Raw genomic sequence first — 22,630 nt, 5'->3', positions numbered from 1 at the left:
GGACACAGACACAAGAACACAGGCACTGGGACACAGACACAAGAACATGGATCCTGGGACACAGACACAAGAACACAGACACGGGGACACAACACAGGGACACTGAATCATGGTCATTGGAACACAGATACATGAACACAGACACTGGAAAACAGACACTGGAGCACAGACACTGGAACACGGACACTAGAACACAGACACTGGAACATGAACACTGGGACACAGACACTGGAGCATGAACACTAGAACAAAGACACTGGAACATGGACACTAGAACACAGACACTGGAACATGAACACTGGGACACAGACACTGGAGCATGAACACTAGAACAAAGACACTGGACCACGGACACTAGAACACAGTCACTGGACCATGAACTGCTGGATACAGACAGAACACAAATGCTGGAACACTGACACTGGACCATGAACTCTTGGATACAGACAGAACATGAACGCTGGAGCACAGAAACTGAAATGCAGACACTGGGACACAGACACAAGAACACGGACACTGGCATACAGACACCAGAGCACGGACACTGTGACACAGACACAAGAACAAGGATATTGGGACCCAGATACTGAAACACGGACACTGGGACACATACACTAGGACACAGACAAAAGAACATTGACACTGGGGCACAGACACTGAAACATGGACACTGGTACAAAAACACTGAAACATGGACACTGGGACACAGACACAAGAATACAGGCACTGGTACACATACAAAAGAACATGGATTCTGGGACACACGCACAAGAACACAGCCACTGGGACACAGACACTGAAATGCAGACACTGGGACACAGACACAAGAACATGGAGCCTGGGACACAGGCACAAGAACACAGGCACTAGGATACAGAGGGACACCGACACTCGGCACAGACTCTGAAACATGGTCAGTGGAACAGAGTCACCAGAACACAGGCACTGGGACACAGACACTGAAACGCAGACACTGGGACACAAACACAAAAACACAGACACTGGGACACAGGCACAATAACATGAACACTGGGACACAGACACTGAAACATGGACACTGAGACACAGACACAAGAACACAGGCACTGGGACACAGACACTGAAACATGAATACTGGGACAAGACATTGAAACATGGACACTTAGACACAGACAGAAGAACACAGGTACTGGAACATAGACACAAGAACATGGATCATGTGACACAGACACTGGGACACAGGGACACAAACACTGAAACATGGTCACTGGAACACAGACACTGGAACACGGACACTAGAACACGGACACTGAAACATGAACACTGGGACACATACACTGAAGCATGAACACTAGAACAAAGACACTGGAACACGGATACTGGAACATGAACTCTTGGATACAGACAGAACATGAATGCTGGAACACTGGCACTGGAACATGAACACTGGGGCACAACACTGGACCATGGACACTAGAACACAGTCACTGGAACATTAACTTTTGGATACAGACAGAACATGAATGCTGGGACACAGACACTGGAACACAGACACTGGAACACGGACACTAGAACAAAGACACTGGAATATGAACTCTTGGATGCAGACAGAACATGAACGCTGGAACAGACACTAGAACAGAGACACTTGAGCATGAACTCTAGAACACAGACACCAGAACACAAACACAAGAACAAGGACATTGGGACACAGATACTGAAACATGGACACTGGGACACAGACACAAGTACATGGACATTGGGACACAGACACAATAACATGGACACTGGGACACAGACACAAGAACACAGACACAAGAACATAGACACTGGGACACAGACACAAGAACATGGAAACTGGGACACAGACACAATAACATGGATCCTGGGACATAGACACAATAACATGGATCATGTGACACAGACACAAGAACATGGATCATGTGACACAGACACTGGGACACAGGGACACAAACACTGAAACATGGTCACTGGAACACGGACACTAGAACACGGACACTGCAACATGAACACTGGGACACATACACTGGAGCATGAACACTAGAAAAAGACACTGGAACACGGATACTGGAACATGAACTCTTGGATACAGACAGAACATGAATTCTGGAACACTGACACTGGAACATGAACACTGGGGCACAACACTGGACCATGGACACTAGAACACAGTCACTGGAACATGAACTTTTGGATACAGACAGACCATGAATGCTGGGACACAGACAATGGAACACAGACACTGGAGCACAAACACTGGAACACGGACACTAGAACAAAGACACTGGAATATGAACTCTTGGATTCAGACAGAACATGAACGCTGGAACAGACACTAGAACAGAGACACTTGAGCATGAACTCTAGAACACAGACACTAAAAAGCAGACACTAGAACACAGACACCAGAACACAGACACAAGAACAAGGACATTGGGACACAGATACTGAAACATGGACACTGGTACACAGACACAAGTACATGGACACTGGGACACAGACACAAGAACACAGACACAAGAACATAGACACTGGGACACAGACACAAGAACATGGAAACTAGGACACAGACACAATAACATGGACACTGGGACACAGGAACATGGACACTGGGACACAGACAGTGAAAAACAGACACTAGGACACAGACACAAGACCATAGACACTGTAGCACGGATACTAGAACAAAGACACTGGAACCTGAACTCTTGGATACAGACAGAACATGAACGCTGGAACACAGACACTAGAACAGAGACACTTGAGCGTGAACTCTAGAACACAGACACTGAAATGCAGACACTGGAACACAGACACAAGAACACAGACACGGGGACACAGACACCAGAACACGGACACTGTGACACAGACACAAGAACAAGGACATTGAGACACAGATACTGAAACATGGACACTGGGACACAGACACAAGTACATGGACACTGGGACACAGACACAAGAACACAGACACAAGAACATGGAAACTGGGACACAGACACAATAACATGGACACTGGAACACAGATACATGAACACAGACACTGGGACGCAGACACAAGAACACAGGCAGTGGGACACAGTCACAAGAACATGGACACTGAACAGACCACTGGGACACAGACATAAGAACATGGACACTGGGACACAGACACTGAAACACAGACACTGGGACACAGACACTGAAAGGTGGACACTGGGCACAAAAACACTTAAACATGGACACTGGGACACAGGCACAAGAACACAGGCACTGGGACACAGACACTGAAACATGGTCACTGGAACACAGACACTGGAGCACAGACACTGGAACACGGACACTAGAACACAGCCACTGGAACATGAACACTGGCTCACAGACACTGGAGCATGAACACTAGAACAAAGACACTGGAACATAAACTCTTGGATACTGACTGAACATGAACGCTAGAACACAGATACTGGAACATGAACGCTGGGACACACTGGACCACGGACCCTAGAACACAGACATTGGAACATGAACTCTTGGATACAGACAGAACATGAACGCTGGAATACAGACACTGGAGCACAGACACTGTACCAAGGATACTAAACAAAGACACTAGAATATGAACTCTTGGATACAGACAGAACATGAACACTGGAACACAGACCCTAGAACAGAGACACTGGGACATGAACGCAGGAACACAGACACTAAAATGCAGACACTGGGACACAGACACAAGAACACTGACATTAGGGCACAGACACCAGAACACGGACACTGTGACACACACAAGAACAAGGACATTGGGACACAGATACCGAAACATGGACACTGGGACACAAGTACATGGACACTGGGACACAGACACTGAAACACAGACACAAGAACATAGACACTGGGACACAGACACAAGAACACAGGCACTGGGACACAGACACAAGAACATGGATCCTGGGACACAGACACCAAACACAGACACTGGGACACAGACAGAGGGACACCGACACTCGGCACAGACACTGAAACATGGTCACTGGAACACAGATACATGAACACAGACACTGGGACAGAGACAAAGAGCACGGGCAGTGGGACACAGTCACAAGAACATGGACACTGAACACGGCCACTGGGACACAGACAAAAGAACACGGACACTGGGACAGAGTCACCAGAACACAGGCACTGGGACACAGACACTGAAACGCACACTGGGACACCAACACAAGAACACAGACACCAGGACACAGATACAAGAACACGGGCAGTGGGACACAGTCACAAGAACACAGACACTAGGACACAGGCACTGAAACATGGGACACTGGAACAAGACACTGAAACATGGACACTGAGACACAGACACAAGAACACAGGCATTGGGACAGAGACACAAGAACATGGATCCTGTGACACAGACACAAGAACACAGACAGTGGGACACAGGGACACAGACACTGAAACATGGTCACTGGAACACAGACACTGGAATGTGGACACTAGAACAAGGACACTGCAACATGAACACTGGGACACATACACTGGAGCATGAACACTAGAACAAAGACACTGGAACACGGACACTAGAACACAGACACTGGAACATGAATTCTTGGATACAGACAGAACATGAATGCTGGAACACTGACACTGGAACATGAACACTGGGGCACAGACACTGGACCATGGACACTAGAACACAGTCACTGGAACATGAACTTATGGATACAGACAGAACATGAAAGCTGGGACACAGACACTGGAGCACAGACACTGGAACACGGACACTAGAACAAAGATACTGGAATATGAACTCTTGGATACAGACAGAACATGAAGGCTGGAACAGACACTAGAACAGAGACACTTAAGCATGAACTCTAGAACACAGACACTAAAATGCAGACACTAGAACACAGACACCAGAACATAGACACCAGAACACAGACACAAGAACAAGGACATTGGGACACAGATACTGAAACATGGACACGGACACACACACAAGTACATGGACAGTGGGACACAGACACAATAACATGGAAACTGGGACACAGACACAATAACATGGACACTGGGACACAGACACAGGAACATCGACACTGGGACACAGACAGTGAAACACAGACACTAGGACACAGACACAAGACCATAGACACTGGAGCACGGATACTAGAACAAAGACACTGGAACCTGAACTCTTGGATACAGACAGAACATGAACGCTGGAACACAGACACTAGAACAGAGACACTTGAGCGTGAACTCTAGAACACAGACACTGAAATGCAGACACTGGGACACAGACACGGGGACACAGACACCAGAACACAGACACAAGAACAAGGACATTGAGACACAGAAACTGAAACATGGGCACTGGGACACAGACACAAGTACATGGACACTGGGACACAGACACAAGAACACAGACAAAAGAACACGGAAACTGGGACACAGTCACAATAACATGGACACTGGAACACAGATACATGAACACAGACACTGGGACGCAGACACAAGAACACAGGCAGTGGGACACAGTCACAAGAACATGGACACTGAACAGACCACTGGGACACAGGCACAAGAACATGGAAACTGGGACACAGACACAATAACATGGACAATGGGACACAGACACAAGAACACAGGCACTGGGACAGAGAGAAAGTACATGGACACTGGGACACAGACACAATAACATGGACACTGGGACACAGACACAAGAACATGGACATTGGAACACAGATACATGAACACAGACACTGGGACGCAGACACAAGAACACAGGCAGTGGGACACGGTCACAAGAACATGGACACTGAACAGACCACTGGGACACAGACATAAGAACATGGACACTGGAACACAGACACAAGAACACAGACACTGGGACAGAGAGAAAGTACATGGACACTGGGACACAGACACAATAACATGGACACTGGGACACAGACACAAGAACACAGACACAAGAACATGGACACTGGAACACAGATACATGAACACAGACACTGGGACGCAGACACAAGAACACAGGCAGTGGGACACAGTCACAAGAACATGGGCACTGAACACGACCACTGGGACACAGACATAAGAACATGGACACTGGGACACAGACACTGAAACACAGACACTGGGACACAAACACCAGAGCACGGACACTGTGACATAGACACAAGAACAAGGACATTGGGACACAAATACTGAAACATGGACACTGGGACACAGACACAAGTACATGGACACTGAGACACAGACACAAGAACATGGACACAGACACTGAAACACGGACACTGGGACACATACGCTAAAAGGCAGACACCTGACAGAGACACAAGAACATATACTCTGGGACAATGACACTGGGTCACAGATTCACACACTAACGCTGGATACAGTCACAGATACTCGTATGAGATCCAGACACTGGGACACAGACACAAGAACATGTACACAGGGACAATGACACTGGGACATAGACGCAAGAACATATATACTGGGAGAATGACACTGGGTCACGGATACAGACACAAGAACATAGACACTGGGACAGAGACACAAGAACATATACACTGTGACAATAACACTGGGTCATGGACACACACACTAACATGGATACAGTCACAGATACTCGTATGAGATCCAGACACTGGGACACAGACACAAGAACATGTACACAGGGACAATGACACTGGGACATAGACGCAAGAACATATATACTGGGACAATGACACTGGGTCACGGATACAGACACAAGAACATAGACACTGGGACAGAGACACAAGAACATATACACTGGGACAATGACACTGGGTCATGGACACACACAGTAACGCTGGATACAGTCACAGACACTGGTATGAGATCCAGACACTGTGACACCAGTTCTGGGACACAGATGTTGGCACAAGGACATGTTGCTGGCTCTGCCCCAGCACAACTTTCCTTTCAGGAGCTTGAACCTGTCAGAAATCCCACCGCCTTTCCCTATGCCACACTCCACCTATGCAAGTGGATCCCCACTCGGAAGTTCCCAGTGTTTGATATGCAAAACAAAGTTGAATGCAGTGCAACTGAGCCTTTACTCAACTATGTTAAGCATTTAACCTTTACCCTTCCTACTTCAAACCTGCGGTTCATGTTCCCACGCAGCCCATTCACACAGCAAAAAAACGTGGAAATGCAATTCCGGTACAAGAGAGCAAAAGAATGTCTCAATTTCTGCCCCGACCGCATTCCTCAGCATACCTGGGGAAAACAGCATGTGCCTCACCTTGCTAGCACCAGCCACGACATGAACCGATACAAGGCACACCGGCCCACGCCCAGTCGCCGCAGACTCGAAGAGAGGCTGTGTGCTTATTCACAAACACGATATGTTAACCTCCCCGACAACCATGTCGAAGGACGAACATGTCATTCTTCTGGTCTAGATCTACCCGGCAATTGGATCCAAGATTATTTTGGTTGCGTGGGAGCTGTTTCGCTGTGACTTTTAGTTTGGGACCTACACAAAGATGTCTATAGAGCTGCTGCAGTATGTTGGCTTTTGACAAGGCGGATGGACAATCCTTGAAGGAACCAGTGAGGACTTAGATGCCCACATGAAGATATTCAAGAGCCCTTCCAAGAGGCCTCCAATAGACTCCTTTTTGCTACTTTGCCCTGAACATAAATTTGATCGTTTAACTCCCCTCCATGAGAAGTGGCAGACGTCCCCACAATTTTCACATTATAACATCTGGACGTTTTTCCCTTTTTGAGGGTAAAGGTTTAAGCCAATTTTCTTTGTAGGTGAGCAAAGGCATAGATTTGTCTTAAAGCATGGGTCTATAATGCAGTCTCACTTCTCGTCAGCTTCAATGGCCCCACAGACATCATTGGTCTCTCACTCATGGTCAGTTGCGTGGGCACCATAGACATAGGTGCCTTTAACGGGGTCACCTGGCCAGCTTAAACAGACGCGTATACTTTAAAAGGCTATGGACAGGCTCATCCAGCCCATGGCATAGAGTTTATTGGAGTATCTCCAAATGGTCTCCCACACTCAAAAGGGATTCTCACTTCTTAGCAGGTCTGTGATCCCACACAGGATAATTCTGCCCCCATTCTGGCCACTCTGAGTGGCTTATAATACTGTGTGAGTCCCACTTCCGGTCAGTGTGGAGATCGACATATGCCTCTAGGTAGCCTCGGGGGGGCTTTTGAGCTTTAATGGGCTCTCATTCCTAGCCAGTATCTATGTTTACACAGGCTTTAACGGACCAGGCCCAATTTCGGAAATAACATGAATTTTTCTCAAAAATGTGTTGTTCAAATCCTGAAATCACACAGCAGATGTCCCCTATTTCCTGCTGTGATCAATCCGTATGTTTTGGGTCAGCAGAGAAGGTCGTTTGCTCTACAATTTGATTCTGTCTTACAAAAAAAAATATTCTAGTCTTTTATTTCTCGGGGTGCACCACACAGTATTCGTGCTCGTATGCTCTCGGTCTCCGGTGTTTCACTCTATATTACGTGGCTTATTTCCACATGGGGTGTTTTTCCCTTTTACGTGCTGAGCCCACCTCCCCCCACACAAGGCATTTCCATCACATCATGTCATACCCTCATTTGTTGCATCCCCTCCACGCATTGTGTTTTTTTTACTCTCGGGTTTTGTACATCCTTTCCTGGGGTTTTTTCTTTTCAAATTGTTTTCAAATTGCTGAGAAACACCCCACCCCAAATTAACCGATTTAAATGAACATTCCCCCCCCCCCCCCCATGTGAGACTCTTACTTTTATACCCTTCTTTGTTATTTCTCTCTTAGAGAGCAATTTCCATTTCCTTTAATGTGGGAAATATTTCTATTTTGAGATACCACTTCTCATGCATAGTGCCCCCACCGGTATAATTTAAGCCCCCCCCCCCCACCCAGTATCCATGAACTGTGCACGCCCTGCACTTCCTCAAAAGGGTGTTTCCCCTTTTTTCCACCCACAGCATCACATCCACTTTTCACTCCATACCCCCCTGCCGTCTAAGCCCCCCCAATGTTTGGTAACATTGCAAGCAGGAAGGAAGGATGCAAACAGTCTTCTCCGGAACGGCATCGTAGCTTTCCAGAGAAGTCATTTGCATAGGAGCGCTGCCATTGGCTGCCGCGGCTCCGTATGCTAATGAGGCAAGGGGGGGGGTTTGTTATGGTTCCCGTGTTGTGTTGTTATCGGCTGTAGAATGGAAATTCCGCAGAACCGAGCGCTGATTGGCTGAGGGGCTCCCCGTGGGGCGGGCCGTCGCCTATGCTCGGTGTAACCTAGGCGGCGGCGTGGGCTCGCGCCGCTTCAGTTACTGGCTTGCTCTGCGTCTCGCGCCGCTCCGTCCCCCTAACCTCGCGCCCTTGTCTGCGCGGAATCCGTGCGCGCGCGAGCGGACGCCGCGGCCGTTGTCAACCCTCGGGCGGATCCCACGTGACCACTCAACGCGCCGAGATGCTGACCAAGACCATCGAGGCGCTGTACTCCCCTCCTGGTAAGCAGCATTTAAAATACTAAATTATGCGCCTTGTTCTTTCGCTGTATTACATTTCAAAACAAGCTTAGAGTTTTCAAACAGGATTGTGTTCTTACCATTCTATTATAATATGACATATAATAGATAAGATTATAAATTTACAAATATTATATAATAAGTATCCGGTGACTTGGGGTCAGAGTTCACGCGGGTACAGTTGTGGATTGCGTTTTCCAGGGCACTTCTGTCGTGAGTGGTACTTTGTGTTGTTTAGAGGTGAGCCCTGCTGCAGAGTGGCTGCTTGGATTACACCAGTGCAGTGTCTAGGGGTTGATTATAATTAGAGCTCCCGCTTTTATGGTATTTAGTTTTTTATATTTTCGTCTATATTTACCCTTATTTATTTTTTTGCATTCTATTGGTATTCGCCCATATCTAAAAATGAAGTCGTAAAATTTTGTAATGTCCACATTTATTTAACTGATATACATGCAAGCATATTTGGATGCCTGTTGTGTTTGAGCAAATTAAGCAGCCAAATATAAGTGCATGAGTGTGGGCCTGGAGTATTAGTGCACGGTTGTGTGTCTGGAGTATTAGTGCTTTGGTGTATGCCTGGAGCATTAGTGCACGGGTGTGTACCTGGAGTATTAGTGCTCTGGTGTATGCCTTATGTATTAGTGCACGGTTGTGTGCCTGGAGTATTAGTGCTTTGGTGTATGCCTGGAGCATTAGTGCGCGGGTGTGTGCCTGGAGAATTAGTGCATGGGTGTGTGCCTGCAGTAATAGTGCACATGTGAATGCTCGGTGCATTAGTGCACGGGTGTGTGCCTGGAGCACTAGTGCACAGATGCCTTCTGTGAGGTGCGTTTCGCAATGTTGCTTTTTCTCTCCATTGATGGATGTCGTGTTCTACTCCTGAAGCATAGTATGGGTCTGTTGTGACCTGCACCCCACATTTATGAGTTCACAGGAGCTGCATTAAAGGGGTTTGGGCCAAAAGGTGGTGCGAAGTGCGGCTGCAACAAAGTGTGTGACTCTGGACCGGGTGCACAGTTTGTATTTGTTGTATTTGAGGTTGTCATGTTGTTGAAATGAAGGCTTTTTTTTGTAATCCGACCGAGGGGCATTGTGTTTGGTTGCTGGTTGGTTTTTGATATCTGAAGGTGGTGCCAGTGTTGTGTTGCTGGCTGTTTTTTGTTATTTGAAGGAGGTGCCAGTCTTGTGTAGCTGGTTGCTTTTTGAAGGAGGTGCCAGTCTTGTGTAGCTGGTTGCTTTTTGAAGGAGGTGTAATTCTTGTGTTGCTGGTTGGTTCATTGAAGGTGGTGCTCTGGTGCTGGTTGATTTGTATTATGTGAAGGTGGTAGTAGTGTTGGCGCTGGTTTATTTTTGATATTTGAAGGTGTTTGTTTATTTTTGACACCAGAAGGTGGTGCCAGTGTTGGCGCTGGTATCTTTTGGATATTTAAAGGTGGTGCCAGTGTGGTGGTGCAGGTTGATTTTTGGTGTTTGGTTGTTATTTAAAGCTGGTGCTCGTGTGTTGGTCCAGGTTGGTTTTGGTGTTGGACTGGTTGATATTTAAAGCTGGTGCCCGTGTGTTGGTGCAGGTTGAGTTTTGATATTTAAAGTTGGTGCCAGTGTGGTGGTGCAGGTTGGTTTTTGGTGTTGGACTGGTTGATATTTAAAGCTGGTGCCCGTGTGTTGGTGCAGGTTGAGTTTTGATATTTAAAGTTGGTGCCAGTGTGGTGGTGCAGGTTGGTTTTTGGTGTTGGACTGGTTGATATTTAAAGTTGGTGCCAGTGTGGTGGTGCAGGTTGGTTTTTGGTTGGAGTTTGCTTGGCACCCGGTTGTTGGCGCGCAGGCCGGCTCCTGGCACTGGACGCTGTTGGCTTTGGAAGCGCAGCAGCACCGGCCGCCGTGCGCCTGCGCGATGTGCAGTGTAGCGCCGCTCCCTGCCTCTAGGCGCCTGCATCCAGGGCATCGCCCAGCGTGCATGTGGCAGGCCCGTGCTGCAGGGCTGTTCGCACGGTGCATCCCTCGATAAGTCGGAGGGTAAATGTTTACCTCTCCGGCGCGGTGTTTGCGTAGCGCCTCTGCCCGGCTGTCGGTGGTCCGTGTTAGCGCGGGTTGGGGCAGCGCCCTTCCCGCCCCTGAGTCACGCAGCATTCCGGCCACGCCCGGTATCTGGGGGCGTGCGAGCGCATACCTGAGTAACCAGGTGGGCAGGGAGGCTGTGATCCTCGGCAGGTCCCCCCCGGACCCAGCCAAAGAGGGGCCGCTCACTGTGCCGGGAAGCGCACCCCCGGGTTGTGCAACCGGCTCAGGGCCGCTCCATTGAAGAACACCAGAAATACCTGTTCACCCCCCGGGGGCAGTTTCACCTCTCATCTGAATACTACAAGATCACACATCTCCGCTGCAGGGCGGGGACTGCTGCACAACTGTGCCCGGAGTGGGAGTGGCTGTTTGTAAAGCGCGTCCCGCCAACCGAGCCCACGCTAGGCGCCTTTTGACAAACTTAAAGGTGCACCTGTCGACTTCGGGATGATGAAAGGCTGAGCCCCCCCTTTATTGCGCAGTTCATTGATGAATTGCTCTGTTTGTCTAGGAGATGGGAGTGTTTATTATTCACAGGCTTGACGGTGCATCTGTCGACTTGAGGATGATGAAAGCCTGAGCCCCCCTGTATATTTGTGCAGGACGTGCTCAGTTCATTGATGAATTGCTCCGTTTGTCTAGGAGATGGGAGTGTTTATTATTCACAGATGATGAAAGGCGGAGCCCCTCCGCTAGATGTGTGCAGAAAGTGCTCAGTTCCTGGAGTGCTCTGTGTTTGCTAGTCTCGTGCAGCACATACCATTTCTGTGCATTGCAAGCAGTGGGTAGTGCCAGGAACACTGTCCTTAGGCGGGCACACAGACCAGCAGGCGCACCGTACGCCAGCCCTGCCCGTGGCATCCTCGGTGACACCTCATGTATCAATGTTGAAAGGTGATTCTCTGCCTCCTGCGTGACTGATGTTACGTTGCACGAATGTTCACTGTAAATGAAGTATTTATAGCCCAGATGTGTGTCTGCCCCATGACCCAGCAGGCGGTGCCTCGGAAAGGCTGGTAGAGCTGAGGCACGGGTGGTAAAATGTCACTGACTCTGCCCAGCCCTGCCAGCCTTTTCTGTGGCAGTGCCTTCTGCACAGCTGTGTGTGACCTACAGGACTGACCCCCCTAATGGACCCTGCTTCTCTCCTGCAGGCAAAGACAAGGAGCCCTTCGACAAGGTGTACCAGCTGGGGGCGCTGCTGGGCAAGGGCGGCTTTGGCACCGTGTACGCCGGGCACCGCATCGCCGATGGCCTCCAGGTGAGGAGGGGCGCTGTGTGTGGAGGGGGTCCCGGGGTTCCCTCTGGAGTGGTGGTTCTCAGTGCTGAATGCCCTCGGGGGGTTGGGGTGGCCAAGGACCCCCTTGGGCTTCTCCTGCTAGTTTACTGCAATGCATCTCACAGGGCATCACCCCCTCTCTGCTGTCTCCAGCTCGATCCTCTGGTGCCCCCTCTCAATCCCACAGGACACCACGTTTGCCATGGGGTGGGGTGCCCTAGATGCCACTTACGCCTTGGGTTGGGGGGTCCCCGGGATGCCACGTCTGCCTTAGAGTGAGGGGTCCCCGGGATGCCACGTTTGCCTTGGGGTGCCCTAGATGCCCGTTCTGCCGTGGGGTGGGGGGTCCCCGGGATGCCACGTCTGCCTTGGGGTGGGGGTGCCCTAGATGCCCCTTACGCCTTGGGGTGGTTGGTCCCCGGGATGCCACATCTGCCTTGGGGTGAGGGGTCCCCGGGATGCCACGTCTGCCTTGGGGTGGGGGTGCCCTAGATGCTCCTTAGGCCTTGGGGTGAGGGGTCCCCGGGATGCCACGTCTGCCTTGGGGTGCCCTAGATGCCCGTTCTGCCTTGGGTTGGGGGGTCCCCGGGATGCCACGTCTGCCTTGGGGTGGGGGTCCCGGGATGCTTCGTCTGCCTTGGGGTGGGGGTTATCCATGTAGGCCTCATGGCCCGCCCCAGGATGTGGAGTGTCTTTTGTTTTATTTGCATCTCTGGAGAGCTGAATGACCCTGCCCCTTCTCTTCCTGCAGGTGGCCGTAAAGCACGTGACCAGGATCCGAATCACGGAGTGGGCCCCACTGGTGAGTGCCCTTTGAAACAGTGCCGTGTTTGTTGCTTGTTCCCCCACGGGGTGTCTCAGGAGAGGCCCCCTTCGCCTCCACAGGGGTCAGCGTGTGTGTGTGTGTCTGTCCAGAGGGTGCAAGTAAAGCCTCTCTTGAAGCAAGCAGACTTAATATTCTGTATTCAATGCAGCTCCTCTCTGTCAAGCACCCCATAGCTCCCTGAAGCTCACTTTACGCTACATCAAGCGCCTTCACCTTTGTTATCCGAGGCGCTGCAGATCACACCGTGGTGGTGTCTGTGGCAGGCCGCGTTGTCCCCGGTGACCAGTTCATGCACTCCACCGCCCAGGGCAACCAGTTCATGCACTCCACCGCCCAGGGCGACCAGTTCATGCACTCCACCGCCCAGGGCGACCAGTTCATGCACTCCACCGCCCAGGGCGACCAGTTCATGCACTCCACCGCCCAGGGCGACCAGTTCATGCACTCCACCGCCCAGGGCGAGCACTCCACCGCCCAGGGCGAGCACTCCACCGCCCAGGGCGACCAGTTCATGCACTCCACCGCCCAGGGCGACCAGTTCATGCACTCCACCGCCCAGGGCGACCAGTTCGCACCAAATACTTGCCTGTGTGTGTGTTTTGGGTCAACAGGGAATTAATTGCAGATCCACAAGCGAGCGGTTTGCAGTGGTTTCCCCCTCCACCCACCTCACACTGAGTCACTGGCCCAGCCCTGGGGTTCCCGACTCCACCGTGGATTCTTTACTAGGTCAGTGTGCCTGGCCCGGGCCACCTCAGACCCCTGGGTGGGGCTCTGCAGCCTGGAGCCCACCAGGGCGCAGTGACGGCCTTGTGTGGCTTCTCCAGGCACACCTGCAGTGCAGTTGGACCGGAAGACAGTCCAAATGGCTAGTTTTTTTGCATAGCGCCTAATATCTGGGAAAGGCCTGTTTCTAAGCACTGCCGACATTGGCAGGTAGGGAGATTATGTGAGCTGCCCAGGATCACACAGATTGTCGCGGTGTGGGTTTGCCATAGAGTGACCAGATTTTGAAAACCAAAAACAGGGCCATTTCGCTAAAATAGAAGGGCTACGATTTCGCAGCAACCAAGCACCAAAGAATATCTTCGCTCATCAGCAAAGAAACAGAGAATAGGTGCTGAGAACAGACATAAAATGCTATTTTTAAACACAATATCACACCTGTTAATTACATTGCTTTCTTGTAACATCTGCTAACTGACCCTGCTTTGGAACACATACAAATGTGTTCAGTCGACCCTCTCTAAAAACCGGGACATAAGCCAAATTTGACAAAATCTGCTGGGACGACTGGTGATTAACCGGGACGGGACAGAGACGCCTGGTCTCCCTAGCTTGCCACCGAGCGTCCCCCTCTTCTGCTGTAGATTCTCTGCTCGTCAGCTGCCTTGTTCTTGTGTGTAGCTTGGGCCCACGCCACTGAGGGCTGATGACTCGGCCTGAACTCTTTCTTGCGTGTAGGAAGACTTCCAAAGAAGCACAATATACTTCTCACTTTCCGAGACCATCCCCTGGAAGCACACGCCCCCGACAAACACATCCAGCTGCGAGTCACAGGGGAACTCTGCTCTTGTTTCCCGAGAGTAAAAAGCCCCTGCCTTCCACAGCCAGGCGTACAAAGAGTTTCCCTGTGGGCGTCACCGCCTCGCGGAGGTGGTTTGCACCCCTATGTTTCAATAACAGGATGTGAGTAGTCTGCGTGGTCTTGTTTGTGTGACCTCAGTGCCACCATTGTGTGCCTCTGTGGTAGCTGGTGGTGTCTCCTCTGTTGTGACCACCTGTAGGAGATGTTTGGTTCCTCTAGTTTCACCTGCCTCCTCCTTCTGTCCCACAGGGCAGTGCCCAGGTCCCCCTGGAGGTCGTCCTGATGAAGAAGGTGTGCTCTGGTGGTGGCCACCGAGGGGTGATCCGCCTCCTGGATTGGTACGAGGCCAAGGATGGCTTCTTCCTTGTGCTGGAGAAACCCGAGCAGATGAAGGACCTCTTCGACTTCATCACGGAGCATGGGCCGCTGAAGGAGGAGCTGGCCCGGGGCTTCTTCCTGCAGGTGGTGGAGGCCGTCCGGCACTGCCAGAGTCGTGGCGTGGTTCACCGCGACATCAAGGACGAGAACATCCTGGTGGACCTGCGGACCGGCGACCTCAAGCTCATCGACTTTGGCTCCGGGGCCACCATGAAGGAAACAGTCTTCACAGACTTTGATGGTAAGAAGCCCTCCTGTTCTTGTTGGGGTGAGGGGTGCCCCAGGGTGGTCCCTCTGGGCTGGGGGGGATAAGAGAATCCTTTCTGGCCCCCTCATATTTTTTATTTTTTATACACAGGGCATTAGACTAAGGGCCAGATGTAGCAACTTTGGAAATTGCAAGTTGCAATACAGAACGGTGTCTCAGACACCTTCTGCGAGTCGCTATGGGGTCGCAAAGACCCACCTCATTAATATTAATGAGGTGGGTCGCTAATTGCGGCCCCATACCGACTATGGGCACGCGCTAACATGGAGGCCTGCTGTAGTCAGCAGACCTCCATGTTCGTGACTGCTTTTAAATAAAGCAGTTTTTTTTTTTTTTTAAGTGTAGCCCGTTTTCCTTAAAGGAAAACGAGCTGCACTTAAAAAAAAATCCGAAACCTTTTGTTTCGGTTTTTTTTCAGGGCAGGTAGTGGTCCCTTGGACCACTACCTGCCCTGAAAAAATGTTTTGGGGTCCATTCACAAAGGGGAAGGGGTCCCATGGGGACCCCTTCCCGTTTGCGAATGGGTTACAATCCACTTCAAGTGGATGGTAACTGCGACTCCATTTGCGACCGCATACGCGGTCGCAAATGGAATTGCATACCATTGCGAATCGCAAATAGGAAGGGAACACCCCTTCCTATTTGCGATTCGGAAATGCATTTTGCGAGTCGGTCCCGACTCGCAAAATGCATTTCTGCATAGGAAACACACATTTGCGAGTCGCAAACGGCAAATTTTGCCGTTTGCGACTCGCAAAGTGCTTCCTACATCTGGCCCTTAGTCCCCAAGCCCTCTTGTGGCTGCCTGTAGCATTTGTTCCATGTTGCAGGCAGCCAATCAGAGCGCTCGCTCCTGCAGGAGCAAACTGGCCAAAGGGAGGTGGGGAGCTCCCTGGGCCAATCAGAATGCTCTATTTTTTAAAATTGTGTTCGACTGACTCTCCTAAGAGTCCCTCCATCCCAACATCCAGATGTACAACTATTTTTGTATCCCTAATTTGTGTAAAAAAAACAAAAAACAAAAAAAAAGCCCACTACTAAACAGATGTATACCAAATCATAAAAAGCACACTTTAATGTAAGGGTAGGGGCCAGAGACAGGTTTAATGCATTATGATCCCGAACTGCCCCACTCTTTCATCCCAGTAGAAAGCTTTCTCCCTGTAGCCCAACTCCTTGCTTGTCCACCTGGCCGCTTGACAGATTTCCAGATGGGCAGGTGCTTCTCTCAGGCCAGGTGCACCTGGTCCATGAGTGCCTCCACTCGGGCCACCTTTCTGAGGCACCTGCCTGTTGGGGGAAAGGCAAGCGGCCAGGTCTCTTAAGGTCATCTCCTGTTGCACCGGAGTGTCCCTATGTGACAGTGTATCTGCTTCATGCATGACCTCAAGTGTGACCGGTGTGCCCCACAGACAACGACACACATGAGTTTTGTATGCACAGTTAACGGGGCGCCACCTCCTGCCCCTCGAGTGAATAGTAGAACTGCCTGCAGACGGAGTGCACGTTGTGTGAAGCTTAGATCTGCATCTGCTAATGGTGGTCCTTCTTCCGCCAGGTACGAGAGTCTACAGCCCACCCGAGTGGATTGCCTTTCACCGTTACCATGCCCGGCCGGCCACCGTATGGTCTCTGGGGATCCTACTGTATGACATGGTGTGCGGGGACATCCCCTTCGAGCGCGATGAGGAGATCCTCCAGGCCCAGCCCGAGTTCAGGACCAAGGTCTCCAAAGGTGAGCTTCAGAACTCTCGGAGTAGGTCGTGCTTTGTAAGAAGGTGGGTGGAAAGCGTGGGTGTGAACAGGGTCTCGCACTGATGGAGGACAGTTGTGCCCACATGATAGTGCATTGTGTACTACTATGAGCCAGTCAACTACTCCACTCCAACACCTGGATTCAAATGAAACTGGGTCAGCGCCAATCAGTCCCTGTTAAGATGCATACTAGAAAAGGCCTAAAGCAAGGGTGTCATAGCCCCCCTTCTCTTTAACCTATATATTGCAGACTTAAATAGAGCTCTCGACAACAGAAATATTACAGTCTGTTGTAAGTCAAAGGCCAGACTAGGGTTTGAGCTCCAGGATGTGGTCAGCAGGGTTATTTGAGAAAGTGAAATAAAGTTTCTGACCTGTAACCATGGTTATCCAGTCTTGGATTCACATGATTGGTTGAGTACATCCATGTGGTGGGGTGAAGCGCCTCGGTCCGCAGTGTGGATTTATTCCACTAGTCCTGTGAATCGGTGTAGACCAGGTTGCAGAAGATGCTCAAATTCAGTCACCAAGGGCATTACTCACCTTCCTCCTGGTTTTACTCTCTGCAGATTGTCAGAACCTGATCCGGCGCTGTCTTTCCACGCGACCTTCAGAGCGGCCCACCCTGGACCAGATCCTGATGCACCCCTGGATGAAGGGCGAGATCTGCCGCCTCTTGAGTGACACCATTCCCTCTGACCTACCTCAGTAGCCTGTGGATACCTCCTAGGACTTTCCAACCGGGACAGTGCAGGAGGCAGTGAGCCGTCTCCACCACCTCCCATCCGGGACAAGAACACAGGCGCTGGAGCGGGCCGCTTCCGGGAGGATGGAAACCACACTCTTCGCACCTAGAGGCGGACAGCTAACAACTTCCCAGCAGGACTTTGGGAAGAAATGGTTACAGAGCCTGGTTGTACAGGTTTTAAAACATGGGAGATGCAACACAAGCGTCTTCACAGAACTCTGGGAGGGGAAGCGCTTTCTCGAGATGGGGGAGGGAGTGGGCATACACGGGGAACTCGCTTTGTGAAAATGTCTATTTTATTGTTGGGGGGAGGGACAAAAGAACGGAGTGTTACAGAGGTGGACATTCATGGCAGTATCTGCCAGTAGTTAGGATATTGAGTATTCTAGAGTAATAGCAGGAGACGGCTGGTCGGGCATGGGGGTTTTACGCTCATGCTGCCCCTCTAAATATGCCCACAAACCAGTCCACTCATCTCAACATGTCCTTGTGGACCATGGGCCCCTCAGAGTAACGGCAGCCATCTTGAGGTGGTTACTGACAGTCCACTTTCGAAAGAACTTTAAGCCTGGTCCATAATATTCCAATGGTACTGTGGAGGACGCCCATTGCGTATTGAGGGTTACTCTTGCGGCGAGCCAGGGTTATTGAGGAAACGCCCTGTCTGATAGTCCTTTTTTAAACTTTCCTAAGCAAATGCTGGATTTAAGTTTTCAGATGAAGAACCATGTAGTATCTTCTGGTACGCGGTACGGGCCCAGGTGTGTTGTGCGATAAGTGCCCCGTAGATGTGCTCTTGGACAGTACCCAGCACACAGAGTCCAGAGCCCTCACTCTTGCTTTAACTAAGAGCTAGACTTCTCATCCATCTGGGCCCACCCGTGTCTGGATACTTCATAAACCACCTTCAGGAACTCTCGCGGAGGGTACCAAGGCCTCCTCCACCTTGGCTGGCAGAGCCATCTGTGGGCCGGGACAGTGATGCCCTCCTGATCTCTGCAGGTTTTAAACTCTGATGGCATCAGTGCTCCAGTGTGGCTGGACAACCAAACTCCGACCGCTTCCACATAGCTCCACAGTGGAACACGGCGTAGTGAAGGGGCATGTGGGGCTGCTTTCCCGCCTTCCTGTTAGTTGAAACAGCAACAGACAGAGAAGTATTGGAATTGACTTCTAATCTAGAATTAAGAGACCAGTGGCCTACAGGCGAGGCAAGAGTTGGACTTTATAGACCATGACGACCGGGATGGGTGAGTGTCATGTTATTTTGCATCAGGGCAGCCTGGATGGGGTGGGAGGGTGTGGGTAGGGCCATGTTCTATGTATCATGGATGGGTGGGTGGTTGTTGGGTGGTAACCGCGGCCGCCATCTTGGAGTGGGAAGTCATCTCCTCCAGCCCTAGAAAACCTACCTGTGCCCTACAGTGTACTCCCCACGGTAGCCTTTCCTGTTGTGTATTTTCGCTTTCCTCCTGGTTTGTCTTCTCTCCTCACCCCCTAGGTATCTCAAGTCCCACCCGCTGAAGACATCTCCACTGTAAAGCCACGCCCCCTCGGGGTGAGATTCTGGTGCCTGCCAGGATTGTGCGGCAGTAAATACTTGTGTATTGTTTAAGCGTTGTGCAGAGACGGTGGCCGGCCCCTGTGGACGCCCCCTTGGGCCGGCGGCCCAGCACACACCTATATTTTATTCCTATTTAATGACCTTGGATGTAAGATCCAGGGACGACTATCTATTTAATAAATGCTAAATTTACATGACGGCTCCTCCTTTCTTACCAGACTTTGGGTCGCAGTGCCGTGGGTGTGTGTGTGTGTGTGTCTGTCACAATGTAGGACAGGCGCGGGATACCCGAGTACCAGACAACTTCACAAACGGAAGCAAGCAATTGCCAAAAAAGCAGTATAAACTACCCACACGAAGGGTTAAGGAAAAAGCTAGGATGCAACATTCTGTCTTATCAAAGATGCCGCTCCTCACATAACCTTGCCACAAACAGAAAACTTAAACATAAGGCACATGAAAAAACCAAAGCTCGAAGGAATGTGATATTTAGTCAAACTATTGGTTTACTTCAGCTCCTTTCCAAAGAAACAAATCATTGGCAAAACCAATGGGTCGGGCCTTAGTAAGTGTACTTTTTTGCAAACATATGCAAACATTTAAAAAAAAATACGTGTCCCAGTAGCACTCCAGTCCTAACATGCATTCGTTTTAAGCAGGGCTTTAAAAGGGAAAAAATAAGTGCAGATACTCATTAGCATATACTAGTAGTGTGGTGGGTGGGGCTAGGGGCGGGGCTAAGAGCAAGACATAAGGATACTTTGACTTATATACCAGTTGCAGCATATGCCCATGAGAAATGTGTTTGAATAAACAAAACAAGTTAACTCGTTAAACGAAATGTAAGCGAAACACAATGCTATCTTACTGGCATACTGTTGTTTGCTGTCCTTTTTTGCAATACTATATGTTCTTGAACGTGCACACACAGAAAGAAACAAGCAGAGGCGCACACCCAAAGCATTCCTCACAGTCCTCCTTAAAGTGTTCTGATTCTCTCCTTCTTTCATTCGCTTTTCTCTCACACAAAGACACACACCTACAAGCAGGCAAACACACATACATAAGCAGACCCTCGTTCAAGAGACTCAGGTGGGATCAAAGCCATTTTAAACTTTCCTCCCATGGCTTTCTTAGTTGTCACTGTCAGCGGGGCTGCCTCAATTCCTGTGTTTACACAAAAGCACACGAGTGTGTAAATGTGATTGACAGCACAGGGCCTGAATGGACCCTGTTCTGTCAAACACAGCGTGATCGTCAATACCCAGACATTAGGCACATAATCCCCACTGAATACTCAGCGCGGGTCAGTTTAGGGCGACAGAAGCACCTTCGCTGTCAGAGGCGGGTTCAACTCTGAGAGCCCAGTGCTCACCAGCACTAGCAGCTAATGAGCCTACCTTTCATGAGTACCGGTACTCTCCTTGGCAGCAGATAAGTGCCGGTACTCAGAGTGAAAAAAATAAGAAGTGCCGGTACTCAGTACCGGTGAGTGCCGGCCCATTTAAAGCACTGGTTTTAAGGCAGCTTTGCACTTGCAATCTAGCAAAATACTGCCAGCAACACAGGAAGTGAGCTGGCCCTCTGCCCCATGCTGTGTCATTTGCTGTTTGGAAGCACAATGTAGCGACCAATGGACGAGGAAGGCTGGCCAAGTCCCCTGCATGCATGTATCTTTATTATGACTTTTTGGGAAGCAGGAGGCTGGCGAGCCAATTGGAGTGGTTTCTAGGCTAGAGCTTAAAAGGAGAAAGGCAGATCGGTGTCCCAGCAGTTTTAGGACTGGCAGCCAAAGGCAGGAACTGCTAGTTTACAGCCTTGTTTTATTTGTAGCCTTTGGGATCTACCGAAGAGATGACTGAGGGCAATGCGGCATCCTTTAAAGCAGGACAGCTTCATCTTTTCACAGACTTGGGGGGACAGTTAGGGCATAGCTCAGGGAAGGCTGGCCAGGGGTGGGCCGCACCATCCAGGGTGCAGAGAAGGTCTCCTGTCAAAGGCTCGCTGACACCATGAACATCAGAGGGGACTGAGTGCTACCGGCCACGCGAGCTTTGACCACTGGAGGATCTGGGATATAAAAGGGGCGCATTGAACTCTGGGTAATGAAAGGGACTTGTTGAATTCCAGCCAATGAAAAAGGAACAGGTTGAACTTGGGCTAATGAAGAAAGTACGAGTTGAACACTCGGTTATGAAAAAGCGGGCGATTGAACTCTTTGGGTAATGTTTTCGAGAAAGAAAGTCTGTAATCAAGAAAAAATCCCAACAGTTTGGCCCCCGACATAAAGGATTGGGAGATCTCACTTGGAATGAACACACATACCGAAAACTGAAGCGGCGCAGAAATGTTGGAGGAGGGGGTAAAGAAAATGAAGAAATTCAGCGTTGAAGGGTCCAAGCCTTAGATGTAGGGATGCCATCCAGCTGCCATGAGAACGAGGCACCCTAAATGCAGAATGCTCATGTGAGAGGTCTCAGCGGCTGGCAGGGGTGGGCGCCTCGTCACTGCCTACATCACCCTTGGCGCTGTGTAGGGTGGCACCAAGGACATGTCCTGGGGTACTCCATGCAGTAGCGTGGAGAGGCCTGGAGAAGCCCATCCAGGACTCCTCCCACTTCTGTCCGGGTCGAGAGAACAAGTAGG

General features: G+C 50.3%; 1 protein-coding gene across 1 annotated transcript; it reads left to right on the top strand.

Moving 5' to 3' along the window:
- The first annotated feature begins 9,300 nt into the window (after positions 1-9,300).
- On the top strand, positions 9,301-20,178 carry PIM2 (Pim-2 proto-oncogene, serine/threonine kinase). The gene is made up of 6 exons (XM_069209504.1): positions 9,301-9,499; positions 12,733-12,839; positions 13,609-13,659; positions 15,521-15,890; positions 17,476-17,652; positions 18,242-20,178. The coding sequence occupies exons 1-6, from the start codon at positions 9,460-9,462 to the stop codon at positions 18,382-18,384; spliced, it is 888 nt and encodes a 295-aa protein (XP_069065605.1). The 5' UTR covers positions 9,301-9,459; the 3' UTR covers positions 18,385-20,178.
- The last annotated feature ends 2,452 nt before the right edge of the window (positions 20,179-22,630 follow it).

The sequence above is a fragment of the Pleurodeles waltl genome, chromosome 10 (assembly GCF_031143425.1).
Source record: "Pleurodeles waltl isolate 20211129_DDA chromosome 10, aPleWal1.hap1.20221129, whole genome shotgun sequence".
Lineage (NCBI taxonomy): Eukaryota > Metazoa > Chordata > Amphibia > Caudata > Salamandridae > Pleurodeles > Pleurodeles waltl.
The sequence above is the reverse complement of the archived record's forward strand: the minus strand, read 5'-3'. Positions and strand labels throughout refer to the sequence as shown.